We start from the raw sequence: 19,447 nt of genomic DNA on the forward strand, positions 1-19,447 counted from the left end.
CTGAGGCTGTTATGTTTGTGTTGAAAACAGAAAGTGACATATCTCCTTCTGTTCCCCACCCCTATCTCACCATCCTTTAGTAAAGAAAACAAAAATGTTGAATAAAAGAAAATGTTAGAAAATCATTCCATTACTGTAAAACAACCAAATAGAAATGATTACTTTTTAGGACATTTTTCAGATAAAATGCATATTCAATTTGAGACCACATTTATTTTTACTCTTATAAAGAAAATGGTAGGGACTGGGAGTTAGAAAAAGGAGATACTTATGGCCTATATAAGTAAATTTGTTTTGGAACCTATTGTGAACATTTGTGATTTCAACTTCTGAGTCTTGAGAGGTCTTGATAAGGAAGGCCTCAGTAAGGCTTAAATTAGATTCACATAGCTGAATGGCTAGGATGGGGAATTTGCTTAGCTTGATAGTAAGCTTAGCCACTTGATACTCATTGTGTACCCCTAAATTCTTGCAGAGTGGTTAAAGAATGATTTTGTTAAAAATCACTCTTGTGATTTTGACAAATGAAATTGTGGTTGAAATTTTGAAAGATAAAAAGAGATCTAAGAAACAATTCATTTTTTTTTTTTTGGAGATTTTATTTTTTTATCCATGAGAAACACAGAGAGAGGCAGAGACATAGGCAGAGGGAGAAGCAGGGTTTCTGCGGGGAGCCCTATGCAGGGCTGGATCATAGGACCCTGGCATCACAACCTGAGCCAAAGGCAGACGCTTAACCACTGAGTCACCTAGGTGCCCTATTTTTCTTATTTTAAAGAGGAGGAATTAGTCCTAGCAATATTCTTCCTTGTAATTAGTTACCACAATATGCCCCCCACTGTTGACTCCAATATGGTTACTCTTTTGGGGTGTTGTTCAATAAAACTGCATATTCAAATCTGAACATTTATTTTTAGTCTACCAATAGGAAATAGTAGGCACCACAGAGTAAGAAAGACTAGAAGGAAAATCTGTTTTAGAAGTTTCTATCTCCAATTCTGACCTCTCCCAAAGCTCCAGTCTTCTGAGCTTCTCTTTTGCCTTCTCCATTTATCTCAGTAAACAGCACCATTTATCCAGTGTAGTCCACATTTACCCAATATATTCCAAAGTCTAGGAGTTCTTGATTCCTTCCTTTTCCTTAGTCTGTCATATTTAGTTCACCAGCAAGTTCTGTTATTCTGTCTCCAAAATGTCCTTCTTCTGTGTCTAGCAGTATTATTTGTCATCTCTATTACTGTAGTACACTTCTAATTTGGTCTTTCTCCTTTCATGCTCCTATAGTCCATTCTTTCCACAATAACCTAAAGTGATCTTTGAAAACAAAATTAGATCATGTTATTTGTCTGTTTAAAATGTTAAAACGGTGTTAAAATTAACAGTGGCTTCTTGTCATGCTTATTATAACAAAATCAAAACTTTGTAGGCTTATAAAAGGGAACATGATCTTCCTCGTTCTCTGACTACAAATATTTCTTCTCTCCCTTGCCTTTTTTTCACACTGGTCTTCTAGATCATTTTAATGCTATCAGTAATGGCTTTCCTCCACCTGGCTTTTCCTTGTCATTCAGTTCTCTCCTGCTGGAAGCTTTCCCTGACTATCTAAAGGAGCCTTTCTCTCCATTGATCTGCTGGTTTTAATTTTCTGCATAGCACATATGATCATTTGATGTTCTTACTGTTGGATTATTCATCCCTATCTCCTCACTAGAATGTAAAGGCATTTCATGTGCCTTTAGTTCAGCTTGATTGTAGCTGAATCTCTAGTGTCTGGAGCAGTTGAATAGCTGTTTAATAAATATTTGTTGAGTTAATGAGTGAATAATTGCTAAAAGCTTGTTTTTAAGTACTGTAGATCAGATCTGTAGTGAAATAAAAATAAGAAAGATCTATTCTGTAGAAACTATGTAAGATTTCAACAAGACTTTGGGAAGAGCTGTTCTTTATTTTGTGATGTCCATATATATATTTAAAGATTTTATTTATTTGAGAGAGAGAGACTGAGAGTGAGTGGGAAGAGGAACAGAGAGAAAGGGACAAACAGACTCCACGCTGTGTGGAGCCCGAATGAAGCTTGATCTCATGACTCTGAGATCATGACCTAAGCCAAAATCAAGAGTCAGACACTTAACTGACTGAGCCACCAGGTGTCCCTCCTTCATATATTTTTATGTTAAAATGCCCTTTCTTTAATGAAATGGTGGTGATACTCAATTGTATAATTTAAAACTGTGTTCTTGGCAGTATAAATAATTGGGTAGCACTGTTATCCAAAGCACTGGGAGTTTTCTTTGAGCTTCAGAGATTTGTAGTTCCCTGGAAATAAAGCAGCACTGTGTAGGTGTTCCTGGGAGGGAGTTTTGCTAAGAATTCTTACTAAATAAAATTCAGTCAATCAAACATTATTATATTCTTCAAATTTTCCTTGGAGGGGATCCCTGGGTGGCACAGCGGTTTGGCGCCTGCCTTTGGCCCAGGGCGCGATCCTGGAGACCTGGGATCGAATCCCACGTCCGGCTCCCAGAGCATGGGGCCTGCTTCTCCCTCTGCCTGTGTCTCTGTCTCTCTCTCTCTCTCTCTCTCTCTCTCTCTGTGTGACTATCATAAATAAATAAAAATTAAAAAAAAATTTTCCTTGGAAATAAATGATCAGATTCCATTTAAAGATTATATTGCTTGAATATGTAATGTTTAAGTAAAATGTGACACAAGAATCTACAGCTAATAATTAAAAGAAAATAAAAATAGCCGACCTTTTATATATAATGTCTTTGAGGAAAAGAGTTAATACACTTAGCAGTGTTTCTTGGAATAGTCTTGTCTGTAATGAAAGCTAACTAAAATTGCGTTAAAACTGATCAGCTCTTTAAAAAAACAACGCTAGTTGTATTGAGACACAAGTGAGCTTTTTTCTTTCCTTGGCCAATAAAAACGGAAATTTCAGGACTTGAGATGTCACCTATAACAAACTTCTTTGTGTTTCAGGTAAGAAAACTGATGGCCAAAGGTTATAATGTTCTTTATAAGGTCCAAGATTAAATAAAATTCCCATCTCTCTTTTCCTAGGCTTGAACCTTACACTGAGGCACACTACTTATTTTTAGGGAAACAAGTCTGAAGAAATTTTTTTTTTTTTGAAGTAGGATATAGATTGTTTTGGAAGTATTATTTTATTAGCATTTTAATTTATAGGAAACGGGGAGATGTATTTTTAACTAATATGCAGGGAAGGCATTCCACATTCAGTATTGTGACAGCTGCCCTCATAAGGGCTATGCAGAGCTCTAAAAGTGGTATTTATGCTTTTAATTTTTGTCAGTTAAGATTTAAAATTAACCAAGAAAATCATAAAGACATTTTTGTTATTTCTGTTTAAGCAGTCTTTATACGTGAAAAGATGAGACATGTATAAAAGTAAGCCCAGTTTCTCTAAAAATAAGTATAGCTTTGATGGGTTGTGATTTAAAAAATACAGTTTTAAAAACAGAAGGAATAAGTTTTGTATTTTTAAACTATTTCAGAAAGATAATTAAAATTTAATAATTATGAAAATTTTACATTAATAAAACCACTTATAGTAGAAAGTTTATAAGCTGATGAAAAAAAGTAAAAATTATATACTTCCACTTTTCTGAGAAACCCATAATGCTTTATTGGTATATTTTTTTCCAATCTTTTTTCTTTGCATAATGGTATGAATTTTTTTTAACACGATCAAGATCATACTCTACATTCTTTTGTTTATTTTGTTTCATTTAACATGAGTATTTTCCTACATCCTTAAAAAGTCTATAAAAACATTTTGTAATAGCTCCATAACATTCTTCTGCAATTTATTTAACCATTACCCTATTTTTGGCTATTTAGAATATCAGATATTTTCTATTATTAATGCTAAAATGAATAACTGGGAGTACAAATCCTTGTTCGCATTGTTCTATTTTATTTATGATAGTTGCCTAAAAAAAGGAATTGGTGGCACTTACTGCCAAAAAGTTTTCTAGAAATGTATTAATTTATACTCTGCTAACTATGTATGAAAAAGCTGATTTTATAGCATCCTTTGAAGAGAACTGTGCTATCACTTTGGGCCTTGAAGCATTTGTTGAAAATATGTAGTAGGGTGGGTCTATGTATTTATTTATGCTATCTGGAGGCACTCAGCTGTTTGTGGTTAGTTATCTATTTGCTTTTAAAGTGGCTATTTACACTGTTAAATAAAATAGAATAGTATCTATCCAAGAGCAAGCTATTTGGACCCACTTATCTTGATGCAACTATTTATTTATTGGTGCAACTATTTAAGCTGTACGGAAGTTAATGAAGGATCCAAATTTTAGTTGGCTGATTTTTTTCCCTAAAGTGAAAAGAATACAGTTGAAAAAAGTTACTTGAAAAGTTGATCACAAAAGCTTTTAGGTAAGAGCACCTGGGTAGCTCAGAGGTTGAGAATCTGCCTTGGCTCAGGTCGTGATCCCGGAGTCCTGGGATCAAGTCCCTCATTGGGTTCCCTGGAGGGAGCTGGCTTCTCCCTCTGCCTATGTCTCTGCTTTTCTGTTTCTCTCATGAATAAGTAAATACAATCTTAAAAAAAAAAAAAAAAGTAATAGTTACTCGGTAGCTATTTGTGTGTGTATTTGCATGTGTGTGAGAGAGAGAGAGAAAATGAGAGAAAAAGGGAGGGAGGGAGAGATGGGAAAGACTGGGTGGAAGAGAGGATAGGGAATGAGAAGAAAAAGAGTGAAAGGCCTGAGAGAGAAAGAATAAAGAGAATTTCTGTTTTTGCCTGGAAAACCATGTCTTTACTTTTGTCCCTACCTTTTTGACTCTGAAAGAACAATCATACATGAGCCCTGTTTGCTGAAATAACATTTTTATGTCTATACCTGCTGAAATGGGACTGGTACCTAAAATACATTTTAAAAGAATAAACTTTTTGAAAGTTGTGTTGACTGATTATAAGTAAAAAATATTTAACATTTTGATTGTTAGATGAAGAGGATGTGATATAGTTTTATTCTGATTAAAGATTTGAATATTGCAGTCTCTAATCTTTCCTTAATGAATTCAGTGTATTTGTTAAAAATAAAATTTCAAGTCTAGCTGTTTTGGCACCAAAATTAATTTAAAAATTAATTTAAAAAACTTTTATTGTTAAAAATCAAAAGTGGGAATCACTAAGTATTTTAGGCATGAGGAAGAGTGCATTTTATATTTCATAGAGCCAAGTTCATGTTAACTTTCATATCATGTTTCGCAGAGATGGAATTTTTACCAGTGTGATTATAACGAAGTAGTACTCACACCACGTGCCAAGGGCTCCAGTAGACACTTTACTAGAATTAAGTTTTAGTTTTCACAATGCCCTGAAAAGCATGTAATGGGTAAACTGAGGGACAGATAGGTTAAGAACCTGTAATATATAAGCCAAGGTCCTGCAGTTGGTAGGGAGGCAAGAGGGTTTCCAAACATTGTCTTGCTGCCTTTATAGCCTTTCTACTCTCCTTTACAACCTTGACACTTAACATGGTCCGTTGACGAAGCAATTGATGAGGTCTGGGTACATAAAGAACTGGCAAAATCTTGGCCACAGAGACTTAGTGAGTTTAAACCCTTATTTTAACGAGATCCCTCAAATCATATGTATGTATAATAAAGCAGCACCACAATACCTCCTATATTAAAAGTACATTGAGATTTTGAAATCCTTTCTAAGGATTATTCCTGATTTGATTTTAGTTCATGTGGACTACCAAAATTTTCCACAAGAGGAGGAGGGAAACTATTAAATTGTTAGTGTCTCCTCCACTTCAAGTTGGTCCTCTGCTGCTTTGATTCAGATCCTCTAATCCAGAGGAACAGCTGATTTGTTCTGCTTGTGGACATTTAGTCAAAGTCTCACTCAGCCAAGCATAGTTATGTTTTTAACAGTCTTTAGTCATGGACTAAACACACCAGATTTATAGTTCATGGGTTCATTCTAGATAGTCATTTACCGATTTGAAGAGAACAATGCTAAAGAAAAAAGTATTTTTGAATAAAACTGGAAGTCTTTAAATTTTGATGTTTAGATGGTTAGCAAGGAGCCCCAGATCTGTATAAACTGATCTCCCTAATTGCCTTTTGTGAATAGAATTATTCTGTCAGAAGGGCAATGATAGGCAAGAAAAGAAGGAAGTCTAACTTGGACAGTAGAACAGCAGTGTCTAGTAGAAACATAATGCAAGATGCATATGTTTTAAGTTTTCTAGTAGCCACTTTAAAGTAAAAAGAAACAGTTTAAATTTATCTTAATATATTTTATTTAACCCAGTGTAGTAAGATATTGTTACAACATGTAGTCAGTAATACATTTTTTTTGTACTAAGTCTTGAAAAACTTGGCATTTTATATTTAGTGTCTCACTTTGGGTGCTAAATTTTCACATAAATAGTGAGATACAGTCCAATGAAAAAAATTGTGTTTGATGGAAAATATTTTACGTTGTTTTGGTTTTAAAATTTAATTAAAATGAAATAAAATTTAAAAATCAGTTTTTCTGGTCACATTAGGCATATTTCAGTATCATATGCTGGATTATGTTTCTATATATAACTGATTTCAGACCTGTGTAATTGATCACACCACCCCATAGGGTCAGTTAGTGAACATCACTGGAGACTACAGTGTGTTAATATAAATATTACTTTACAGAGAATAAGGAGGGAATAAAGAAAGCTATTTAGGTCCTGAAGCCTACAGTGATTTTGCTCCCTCTGATCTTTACCGCAGTTGAAATTTACCTGTCTCCTTATTGGTTCAGAATCCGTTTCTTAACTCTTTGGACCCACTAAATTGTAAGGTTAGGGCCAGGAGTTAGGGTCCTTTCATTTCCGCCCCCCCCCCCCCGCCCCGCCTCTGTGGCATTAGATGCTTGCTTCAGAGCTTTGCATACTTTTCAGAAAAGTGTGGTAATTTGACAATTAAGCGTGGCGAGCAGTATCATTTAAGTGGGCTAATTGGCTCAGAGGCTTTGAAACTTTGTGTACCTGCAGCACCTGGGCCTCACCTTTTCTAGATTCTGAGGCACAAAGCTTACAGTGGGCCCTGGACACTTCCGCGTTAAATAAGCCGTTCTGTTTCTGAAGTCCAAGAACGCTGGGGGACCACCGGACACAGCAACTGATTCTGAGAGGCTGCGAGTTCGAATTCAACACATGCTGCTGTTGCCACGCGTTCGGTTTCCGCCGGGCCGAGGTCCCCCCAGGAGGTGGCCGCTTTTCTTTTGCAGATGGGTTTTCCAGGCTGTTCAGTCCCATCCGCGAGGGCTGCCCGACAGCGTCCGCGCCCCAAGCCCGGTTCAAGCGACCTGAGCGCAGAGGTAGACCGTGGCCATGTGACTGACAAACCGGTTGCCAGTCGGGGCGGCCATTTTTGAGGCGGGCACCCAACCTCATGCCCCACCAGCCGGGGATGGGGGGAACCTTGTTACCAAGACCCAAGATGGCCACCGCGCCCGCTAGCCACCCGGCGAGCCGGCGAGCCAGGGAGCCGACCCGAGACACGCGGGCGGCTCGGCCCGGCGGGCGGCGCCCGGGGCTCCTCTCGGGCCGCCGGCCGTGGGCGGAGCGCCCGCCCCCTCGCGGCGCGGCCAATCAGCGCTTGGGGCCGGCTCGGCGGGGGCCGCGGGCGTGCGGGGTGTGTGAGGACGCGCTCCCGGTCGCCGAGCGCCCGAGCCGAGGAGCAGTTGCCGTGGTACCTGCTGCCGCCGCCGCCCGTGCGGACGCCGAGCCTGAGGCGAGCGCTGGAGCGAGGGGCAGGAAAGTGGAGCCATGACGTCCATCAGGTAACGAGAGGGCGGCAGCCTGCGGTGCTCGCCTGCTGGGCGGTAGCCTCCCGCCTGCTGAGAACTGCCGCCGCCTCCCTGGAGCGGTCTGCAGCCCCCGGTGGACGGGTCCCCTCACCTGGGAGGTTCTCGCTGCACTTTCCATTTGGTCATTTCTGCTCTCAGAAGTTTTTGGGTCTCGGGCACATGGCGGAGCCCTGTTAACTAGCCGCACCGCTGAGGTGACCCCCGCCCGGATTCCAGGATTTGAAGCTTGCTTGCGTGTGTAGTGGATTTCTCATGGGGAAAAAAACGCAGCACCTTTAACCCCTCAGGGGTGACCCAGCGCCTGAGGAAGTGTGACGTGGACCGTGTGTGGCCATGCTTGCATGTCATGCCCTCTGACAACTTCGTTGGTGGCCATGAGCAGACCAGCATATTTGGCCCTTCCCTGAAGCAGATTGATCGTCCCTAAGTTGCGAAATTGTGTGTCCCTCAAAGGTTAGCTTGTGGCTGGAATCCGTACTCTGGTTCCCCAAGGTGCCATCTGTCTACCTACTTTTATCTGAGAGTCACGAGTGGAATGACTTCGGTGAGGCGGTAGGTGTAGACTGAGAGCAGTGAACGGGGAGGAGACTTGCCCCCAGTAGCTCTTCCAAAGTTGTGAAGATTTTTTTTTTTTTTGTTTTTGTTTTGTTAATGATGGCAGCTTAATGGGTCGCTCCACTTTCTCGGCAGGTAGCTAGACTGAATGTTTATGCTAATGCGACTATTTATAAAAAGAGATAAATTGCTTTATTTACCCAGAGTTCTGAGCCGCCTCTTTTAAAGTAGACCTTGGCATTCATTGTCCCAGAGAGGGGGAGGCTCCAGCACAAACTGTGAAGAGAATAAAATAATTTTTGGTCTGTGAGCTTCCAGCCGTCTTAGCCTTGGTGATTTAACGGTTTCTCATTGGTAATTTTGACTATATAATATTTAAGAGATGACTTGGGAACCTAATCCTCAGGTAAGACAAGATGCGACTGTGCTGATCTCAGATACACTTTCTTTCTTAAATTGTGTAATATCCGGACACAGACAACGAGTACTTACCTCATTATGCCGGAGGAGAAATCCAGGTACTAGAACTCGGAGACCCACCTGGAAAGGTTTCACAGTAAGTTATATTGGGACCTAAGAGTCTAGCTTTTATGCTAACAGTGTTTTAAGACGAATTAACATTATGCTGTCAAACCAAGTAAATCTCCCCTCACCCCACTCCCATTTCCATTCCCATCCTTGCAGCCTGCTGCTAATTAGGAGTGTGAGTCAAATACTTTCTGTGTTCAGAACCCGTTCTTATGTGGACTCATATAAGAACTAATTGACCATTGTCTTCCTGGTTGCTCTTCAGTGGAGAAACACAAATCTAAAGCTTCTACTCCTTGGCATGTGACAACAGGATGGGTGTTTTAATGTTGGGGGTCTAATGGCTGTTGTGTTCAAGACTGAATAAGGTTTCATATCAGCCTTATTTGACTTAATGGAAGGATCATAATTGCTAATAGTTAAATTTTATGGTTTCTTCAGATTTAGTTTGCAATTTACATAGTCTTGAACTATAGTGATGACCCCCACAATTTAAAAAAATTTTTTTTTTAAAGATTTTATTTATTCATGAGAGACACAGAGATAGAGAGGCAGAGACATAGGCAGAGGGAGAAGCAGGCTCCTTGCAGGGAGCCTGATGTGGGACTCCATCCCGGGACTCCAGGATCACACCCTGAGCAGAAGGCGGACACTCAACCGCTGAGCCGCCCAGGCGTCCCAAATATGTTTTTTTTTTTTTTTTTTTAAAGATTTTTTATTTATTCATTTGACAGAGAGGGAGAGTACAAGCAGGGGGAGAGGCAGGGGGAGAGGGAGACTCCCCATTCATCTGGGAGCCCAATTTGGGGCTCTGTCCCAGGACTTGGAGATCATGACCTGAGCCAAAGATATACGCTTAACCATCAGAGCCACACATGTGCCCCTTAAATATGTTATATAAACCAGATACCACATTTACACCTGAGGAAACAGACCAAGAGAAGTTGGGTGCCTGGTTTGAAATCATTTAGTAGCAGTTAGGAATTGAATCCAGACATCCATGATGTAGTACACTGCATGATACTTTTATAGGAACAATATGCTACTTAAATTTCCTGAAAAAGCTGTTTCTATGAACAAAATTTGTCAAGTGTTGTGAGAAACAATTATAGCAACTTTTTTGCTTTACTCTAGTCCTCTAAGGAGCTTGATAACTTAGAACTTAGGTTGATGAGTAGACAGGGAGACTACTGAAGTTGAGGCAGCTCTGCAAGAGTTGGTTGTCCTACAGATACCAGCCATTTTCCACTGAGGACTGCATTCAGTGCAATTGTGTCAACTTTAGTTTTCACCAACATGGTATTGTTAGGCTTGCTTCCATTTTGTGCCTAGTCTAATAGTGGCCCAAAAGATAGGTATTATTGATTGACTTTTTCTGGTGAGGAGAGTGATCAAGATAAAAAATTATCCAAATCTGACTTTATGGCCAATGGTGCTTTTTACACCACTTGAAATATTTGTTCCTGGGCAGCCCGGGTGGCTCAGCGGTTTAGCACCACCTTTAGGTCAGGGCCTGATCCTGGAGACGCGGGATCGAGTCCCACATTGGGCTCACTGCGTGGAGCCTGCTTCTCCCTCTGCCTGTGTCTCTGCCTCTCCCTCTCTGTGTGTGTCTCATAAATAAGACCTTTAAAAAAAACATTCATTCCTAAATATTGTAATATGTAACTCTTTGCAATGACAGAATGTAAGATTGGAAGCCAATGAGGACCATGGTCAGTATACCTGGGTTCTGAGAGTCTTTTTCTTTTTTTTTGAGTTAACCATTTTCCTTTTCTTCTCTGGATATTTGTTTAATGAAATACTCAGTGATGATGATACTAATATGTATCTTACAATGTTGTGAGGTAGGTATGAAAGTGCTTTTAAATTTTAGGGCATTTTATAAGTTTTATAAAAATTCTGTCATTAAAGCAATTTGAATCTCATAGAGAATAGTGTTACCTGAAAAAAATTAAATTTTTTTTATTTTTTAAAGATTTTATTTATTTATTCATAGAGAGAGAGAGAGAGAGGCAGAGACACAGGCAGAGGGAGAAGCAGGCATCATACAGAGAGCCTGACGTGGGACTCGATCCAGGGTCTCCAGGATCACGCGCTGGGCTGCAGGCGGCGCTAAACCCCTGCGCCACTGGGGCTGCCCAAGTTTAAATTTTAAAGTAGGAAGCAAACTCCCTTACGTTTCAAGAAACTGAGGCTAGGAGATACTGTTATTTGTTTAAGCTCAACCAAACAGTTGCAGATCTTGAACTAGAATCCCGATCTCTAGATACCTGGTTCAGTGCCCTTTACAGTGTAGCATTCATCTATTCGAAATTCATAAATAATGATTTAAATCAAAAGTATTTTTTTAAACTTAAGATCTTTGAATGAATTTGGCTGTAGATACTGTCTCTTCAACTTGCTGTTTATATTCTACTCTGCTGCATCATTACTGTTGAAGAGTCTGAATCACAGCCTCTAAAACCAATAATCCTTTTGAAGAATAACTTTTGTCTTTTCTTATATATCAGATTCCAGTTGACCTTAATTTGGGAAATGATAGAACATGTTTGATAAATTGATACTTTTGACATTTTTTAATTGACCAAATAGGAAAGTTGATGCTTGAGTTAAATTCAGGAGACATTGGGAAAATGTGCAGTGTCATGACTAGTTCAATGAGAATCTTAGAGGGCATTTTTCCCTTTTCCTGTCTCTATACTGGACCTTGAGGCTCAAAGTGAAGGGTATGTCCTAGTTAGGCAGTGGTAGAGCTTAAGATAGAACTTAGGTCTTTTGGCTCCTACTTTATGTGCTTTCATTGAGCAACACTGTTTCAAAATACTGCTATGAATATTGCCTTGTTTTCTTAACATCACCGTCTAGTCTGATTTTGAACACTGCTTTAGAGCTTGATTTTGTGCCAGAGAAGACTAGGAAAAAGATAGGGAGACAGGGAGAGTGTTTGCTATAGAGCTAAGGAACCCTATTCTTTAGCCTGCCTAGACAGGTCAGATTTGGTCTATTCTGGGACTTGACATGATTGTACCCTACATGATGATTCTGGAACTACTTTTGTGGGTTAGGCCTACATTGGAAAATTTATGTGGGCTGTGGGTTGGGTCTTAGGGTATTTTTCACCTAATACTCAAGACTTTTGAGATGTATCCAATAAGATCTGCCAAGCCACTCAGATGGCGAACATTCATACGGAGACTAAAATGTGGCTAAGATTGAAACTGCCTTGCTTTGTTGAGTTGGTTTCTTTGGAGCCTTTAAATAGAATTTTCAGACTCCTTGCAGGATCTGTGTCTTTTATAAGAATTGTAAATTTCAGATTACTATGCAAACTTTTTTATGCTATAGGACTTCTTAGGTAGATGAGCTTTTATTTATTTTTTTAAAGATTTTCTTTATTTATTTGAGAGAGAGGGAGACAAAGCCTGCTGTGAGAGAGCTCAAGCAGGGTGGAGGGGCAGAGGGAGAGGGAGAAGCAGGCTCCTCGTTGAGCATGGAGCCCAACGTGGGGCTCAGTCCCTGAGCCTGGCTCAATCCGAGAACCCCAGGATCATGACCTGAGTTGAAGTCAGATGCTTAATGGACCAAGCCACCCAGGCGCCCTGCAAATGAGCTTTTAAAATAAAATGAAATTGTTTCATTTATGAAATATTCTGAAGAACTAAAACAGAAATCTTTCTTTTCCAGAACTGTGCAATGTTGTCAGTTGTTAATGCTCATATTTGTAAATAGGTCATCTTTGTTTGAAAAGGCATACAAGGTTTTCTAACTACAAATCTTTCCAGCCACTGTATTGCTACATTAAGAACTGTTAAAGATAAAAGGGAACCAAAATGATTGCCTAGACTGTTTGAATTTTAACCCTTTCCTCCATCATGTTTCTTTTCTTTTTTTTTTTTTATGATAGAGAGAGAGAGAGAGGCAGAGACACAGGCAGAGGGAGAAGCAGGCTCCATGCACCGGGAGCCTGACGTGGGATTCGATCCCGGGTCTCCAGGATCGTGCCCTGGGCCAAAGGCAGGCGCTAAACCGCTGCGCCACCCAGGGATCCCCATCATGTTTCTTTATCTCTTCATGCCTACTTGGTTTTATTTTTTTTTTTATTTTTTATTTTTTTTTAAATTTTTTTTTTAAAATATTTTTTATTTATTTATGATAGTCACACAGAGAGAGAGAGAGAGAAGCAGAGACATAGGCAGAGGGAGAAGCAGGCTCCATGCACCGGGAGCCCGACGTGGGATTCGATCCCGGGTCTCCAGGATCACGCCCCGGGCCAAAGGCAGGCGCTAAACCGCTGCGCCACCCAGGGATCCCCCTACTTGGTTTTAAATTGTTATTTTAACAATACTACAATAAAACATAAGTATGAGTTTTTATTTTTAAATAGCAAAGCTAGCTTATAAATAGGATGACCATATGTCTCAGTTTGCCCAGGACAGTCCTGCATCATGCTAGTTATCCTGGCAAAATTATTAATAGATCTTCCTTTATTCTCAAAAGTGTCCTGTTTGGGTAATAAATTATCTGGTCACCTACTTACACTCTGTAGTAGTTTTGTTGTAGTAGATTTTGTCATTGAAATGTTCTTTGAAATAGGACCATAAGATAGTGGAATATTAGCTTCTTTTTGGTTAGATATGGGTAGTTTTCATTAGTCAGACATTTTTATTGTACTAAGAGTTCTGGATGTCTAGATGTAGTATATTAAACATGGAAACACATAATTTGAGGTTGGGAATCATTTATTTGGCCTTTTGCAGATTATAAAATCCTTTGAACCTCTTGTTTTTGTTAAACAGAAATAATTGTAATGCCTATCCTATGGGGTTATTGTGAGGATTTAAAGACAATAACATAAAAAAAAAGTAACCTATAAAAATGCTTACGCTACACATTATATGTATTAGTCATGTTACATATGTGTTTCTGAAAATTGAATTTAAAATGAACAAATTTGGGGTGCCTGGCTGGCTCAGTTGGAAGAACATGCAACTCTTGATCTCAGGGTCATGAGTTCAAGCCCCATGTTGGTTATAGGGCTTACTAAAAAAAAATTAAATGAACAATTTTATCTGGTTTAGGGGCACTTACTATTTCACAGAGCATAGCCTTTTAGAAATGTTTTTGCTGTAACAAGCAGCAGGGACTACTACAACTACTATTAGTTGATATATGTGGATTTTTTTGGGGGGGAGGGCTGAAATTTGAACATCTACATTTATGTTGTAGAGAGTCATGTAGGATACTGCTGGACAGAGGGAAGAGATCTCTTTTTTTTCTGTCAAAAAGAGATTACATGTTAGTATCTCAGTAGAAGAGAGTATAAATTTTATTTTTGTTAAAAAAAAAGCTATATTAAATGAGTTACTGTATCAGAGATCATTTTCTTTTTTTTTTTTTTTTTTTTTCAGAGATCATTTTCTTGAGCATGCAGGAAGGTATATTCAGAATACAAATGGAAGGATTGGCCTTACAGAACCTAAGGGACCCAGGTATTTCCCTGGTCTGTTCACTTGACTAGTGAAAAAAATGCCCGTGATATAATTTACATACAGTTAAAATCACAGTTCCTAAGTTCACTGAATTTTGAATATCAGTATATATATTTATTTATATAACTACAACTTAGGTCAATATATAAAACCTGTTCATCTACTCTGCTTCTTTTTAGTCAATCCTACTACCTGTCCCATCCAGGCAACATTTTTCTGACTTCTTTCGGTAATACTGGTTTGCTTCTTGTAGAACTTTGTATAAAGTTAATGGACTGAGCCACCCAGGTACCCCACATCCTACAAATTTTGATATGTGTGTTCAGTTCAAATTATTTTCTACTTTTAATTGTGATATCTCAGATCTATCGGTCATTTAGAGGTTAGTTTCATGGCATAGCTTATAGTCTGTTCTGCTGAATGTTTCCTGTGTCTTTACTCTTTAATTTCACTCAGCAATATTTTGAGGTTTTCAGTATAGACGTTGTGCACACCTTTAATTAAATAAATGAATATAGCAGTTACCGGGTGTAGTGTTCTATACCAGATAGGTCAAGTTTAGTAGTTTTGTTCACTTAACTGTTATTAACTGTTATTTAATTGAGATATAATTCACATACCCTAAAATCTACCATTTTAAACTCTATAGCTCAATGGTTTTTACTATATCACAAGGTTGTATAACCATTACCACGAATTCCAGAACATTTTCATCACCCCAAAACTAAACCTTGTATCTGTTACCAGTTAATCTCCAGTTCCTCTGCCCCTTCCCTTGCAAACCAGGGAAACTTTGTGAATTTGCCATATTTTGGACGTTTCATTAAGCAGAATCCTATTTGGCCTTTTGTGTCTGGCTTCTTTCATTGAGTATAATGTTCTCAAAGTTCATTTATGTTGTTGCATGTATCAGCATTTCATTCCTTCTTATGGCTGAATAATCTATAGTATGTATATAACACATTTTATTTTTTAAAATATTTTATTATTTGAGCAGGAAAGAGAGCATGTGTGTGAGCACAAAGTGGAGGAGGGGGAGAGGGAGAAGCAGATTCCCTGCTGAGGGGCTCCATTCTAGGACCCTGGGATCAAGACCTGAGCTGAAGTCAGACACTTAACTGATTGAGCCACCCAGGCGCCCCCATATATATACTACATTTTCTCTATCTCTTGATGGATATTTGTATTTCCACTTGTATATTATGAATAATGCTGCTATAAACATTTGTGTATATTTTGGTGCTGTCACATGTTTTCATTACTAGTACTTAGGAGTGGAGTTGCTGGGTCATATGGTAAATATATGTTTACTTTTTCAAGAAACTGCCCAACTTTTTTTCAAGCTAGCTGCACATTTTCAACAGCAATGCGTGAGGATTCCACTTTCTCCATATTCTTGCCAATACTTGTCTTCCAGTCTTCGCTGAGAGGCTCTGTGTGCTTGTTGAGGCATATGTTTAACACTCAGAGGGACTTAACCATTCTGCCATAACCTTTATTTCCTCCTGCTTGTGCAGAGACTTATGGCTCAGTGATGATTGTTTAGGATCTTTCAGGTCTTTCTTGAGCATGCCACAGCTCTGGGCACATGTACATGGCCTTCTAGATTCTCAGGAATATTCAGAACGTTTCAGAACCCTTTATGGACATCTCATGCCCCCACTTTTCCTTTGAAGTTTTTTGGTTAGCTTCTTGTTTGTGCCAACTGCTTCAGACAGCTAGGATGTTAAACAATTGCAGCTGATTGTTTTTGACAAATTCTCCTGGAGAAAAGGGTGTTAGAGCTGGGCAGGCTGAGTCAGGTCAAATAATGAGAAGCCTCCGGAGTAGGGTTTTTCAGAGAACTGCCTGTAAGCTCAAATAATAGCAGTTCTCTGAAAATAGGGCTTTGAAAGAGCTCCAATCCTGTTCTGACCCCTCCAGTAGCTGCTAGGCTTCCAGTTTTCACTGTGCTTGTGGGCTTTTTCTTTTTAAGGCTACCATGGAGCTAGGAAGAAGGGGATGGGAATAGGGCAAGTTAAAATGGCACAAAGCTTGCTGTTTTTAGTGAGATTTGGCTTTTTTCTTTTCTTTAATGCTTCCTAGATTGTTGTAAGTCTTTGGTTAATATTTAGAGTTCTGAAAAAGTTGATATTGATTTTTTTTTTTTGACAACTTGTTGCTTTAATGGAAGAGATAGTTTTTGGAGGCTCTTATTTCTCATAATGTCACCCTAATTGTGTTTTAAAACATTTTTAATATACTCTTTCTTTTGAAATACTTTAAGACTCACAAGAAGTTACAAAAATAGTACAGAGTTCCTGTGCACTCTTCACTCAACTTCTCCTAATGATACAGGACTATAAAGTTAACTACAAGTGTTATTTGAATGTTACCAGTTTTTGCACAAACAGCTTTTTATTGGTGGGGTGGTGGTGGTATATAATTCTGTGAAATTTTAACATGTCTAGATTAGTGAAACCATTAACACAGTTAGGATCCCAAACTGTTCAGTCACCACAAAGAAACTGCTTTGTGTTATCTATCCCTGTATGTTCACCCCTGCTCCTCAAGTCCTGGCAATTACTGATCTGTTCTTCAACAATATAGTTTTGTCACTTTAAGAGTGTTATATAAACGGAATCATAGAGTATGTAACACATAGTACAGATTATATTTTCACTCATGTATGTCTTTGAGACCTATCCAAGTTGTATTGTAGTTCATTACTTTTTATTATTCAGTGTTTGTCTATTGTATTGGTATACCACAGCTTACCCACTCACTTGTTGAAGGACATTTGATCATTTCCAGTTTTTTTTAACTATTACAGATAAAACTGTTGTGAACATTTGTGTAAAAAGTTTTTATGTGAACTTAAGTTTTCATTTTTATAGGATAAATGTCCAGTAGTGTGATTTCTTCCTTATTTTGTGTTTTACCAATTACTGAAAGAGGGATATTACGACTGTATTTGTCTCATTTGTTTCTCTCAAGTTTTTTCCCCCAAGTATTTTGAAGCCATTTATTTTCTTGATGAAATGACTTATTTATATGAAATCATTTTTATATGGTGCCACTCCATGTTTTGAAGTCTACCTTGTCTGTATAGCATAGGGATTACTGTTAATAGTATTGTAGTAGAATATGATAACAGATGGTAGCAACTCTTGTGGTGAGTATAACATGTATAGAATTGTTGAATCACTATGTTGTACACCTGAAACTAATGTAACATTGCATGTCAGCTATACTTTAATAAAGTCTACCTTGTATGATAATAATATAGCCACTGCAGTTTTCTTATAATTAGTGTTTGGATAGTATACCTTTTTATTCAGTCTTTTATTTTCAAACTTTCTATGCCTTTATATTTAAAGTGTATCTTTAGTAAATGATGTTTAATTTGTTTTTGTTTTGTTTTTTAAAATATTTTGACTATTTATTTGGAGACAGAACAGGCAAGCAGAGGCAGAGAGGGGCAGAGGAAAGAGAGAGAGAGAATCTCAAGCAGATCCTATGCTGAGCATGGAGCTTGACGCAGGGCTCAATCCAACTCTTGGATGCCCAACCAACTGAGTCACCCAGGCACCCCTGTTTAACTTGTTCAATCCATTTACATTTATTTATTTATTTATTTAAAATATTTTGTTTATTTATTCGTGAGAGACACAGAGAGAGAGAGAGGCAGAGACACAGGCAGAGGGAGAAGCAGGCTCCATGCAGGGAGCCTGACGTGGGACTCAATCCCGGATCTCCAGGATCACACCCTGGGCTGAAGGCGGCACCAAACCGCTAAGCCACCAGGGCTGCCCAATCCATTTACATTTAATATAATTACTAATATGGGTGGGTTTTAGAATATCATCCTTTTGTTTTTCATATGTTCTTTATATTGTTTTGTCTTTCCTTCCTTCTTTTCTAAGTTGAGTATATTGTAGTTTTTCATTTATATTCTCTGTTGGATTTTATTGTATTATTGTATAGTGATTGCTTTAGGGAGCACAGCATTTCTTTTTAACTTATCACAACCTATCTTGAATTAATGTTCTGTCATTTAACCCTTAAAAAAATTTATCAAAGAACTTACAGAACCTGAGGGAATGAATGAATAAAACTTTGGAAGGAAGGGCAGCAATACTTAGAACTCCAGAAGCTATCATCCATACTGTGAACATCACCCTCTGGAGTTGTACAGGGGACAACTTGTGCACCTTTACGTGGGAACCTTTTGGTATGAATTGGGCAGAGAAGATTTTCTAAAAGAGGTGTCATATGTGAAATTTAAAAAAGATCAATGGGGCAGCCTTCCTGGCACAGCGGTTTAGCGCCACCTGCAGCCCGAGGTGTGATCCTGGAGATCCGGGATCGAGTCCCACATCGGGCTCCTTCCATGGAGCCTGCTTCTCCCTCTGCCTGTGTCTCTGCCTGTGTGTCTCTCTCTGTGTGTCTTTCATGAATAAATAAATAAAATCTTAAAAAAAAATTAAAAAGATCAATGGGAATTTGCCAGACAAAAGAATTAAGGGAAGGATTTTACAGTCAGCCTTTTTCAGGGAACAGTGAAATATTATGATTAGCAAATAGACTGTGTATGTATTAGAATGGTGAGAGATAAAGGTAGAGAGGCAATGTATTTCATTGATTTTAATATGCACATTTCTTTCCATTATAATATCTGTGATATTAGCATGAATATTATAACTGTATCTTGCCAATCACCATGAGAAATTGGAACATATATTACAGTTCATGGTATCTTAGGTTTGATGAAATTTGGTAGGTTCCAGCTAGATTCAATATCTTTTATGTTAGTTAGAATTTATGTTGTAGATTTTATCCTACATATAATTGGAAGCTAGGCTAAGAAAAAAAATACAATAGGTTTGTTTAAATAATACAATTCTGGTGATACTGTATAGGATTTATTGTGGCTAAAAAAATTAGTAATATAAGGATTTAGGCAAGATTTGTAGAGGGCCTAGTTAATAGTTAAAAGCAATGCTAGTGGGATGTTGTGGAGGTTCCTAGTTGATAAACT

The 19,447-nt window shown here is 38.4% G+C and overlaps 1 protein-coding gene and 1 long non-coding RNA gene across 14 annotated transcripts in view; one reads left to right on the plus strand and one right to left on the minus strand.

Annotated features, from left to right (window-relative positions):
* The window catches only part of ADK (adenosine kinase), a 506,333-nt gene that overhangs the window by 13,246 nt on the left and 473,640 nt on the right, over positions 1-19,447 (plus strand). For 4 of the 13 annotated variants that reach the window (XM_025434871.3, XM_025434878.3, XM_049108811.1 and 1 more), the window contains exon 2: positions 14,347-14,427. The exons of 4 other annotated variants lie outside the window; for them this stretch is intronic. In XM_025434871.3, coding sequence (XP_025290656.1) covers positions 14,347-14,427 — 81 coding nt within the window. Of the gene's footprint in view, positions 1-7,656; positions 7,826-14,346; positions 14,428-19,447 lie in introns of those variants that run through there. 5 more of the 13 variants (XM_049108812.1, XM_049108814.1, XM_025434876.3 and 2 more) reach the window with 3 other exon arrangements.
* On the minus strand, positions 893-7,042 carry LOC112651569 (uncharacterized). Its single transcript, XR_003130888.1, has 2 exons — positions 6,783-7,042; positions 893-1,314 (listed from the first exon to the last, which is right to left on the minus strand). It is a non-coding gene; the product is annotated as an uncharacterized LOC112651569 (long non-coding RNA).

The sequence above is a fragment of the Canis lupus genome, chromosome 4 (genome assembly GCF_003254725.2).
Source record: "Canis lupus dingo isolate Sandy chromosome 4, ASM325472v2, whole genome shotgun sequence".
NCBI classification, from domain to species: Eukaryota; Metazoa; Chordata; class Mammalia; order Carnivora; family Canidae; genus Canis; species Canis lupus.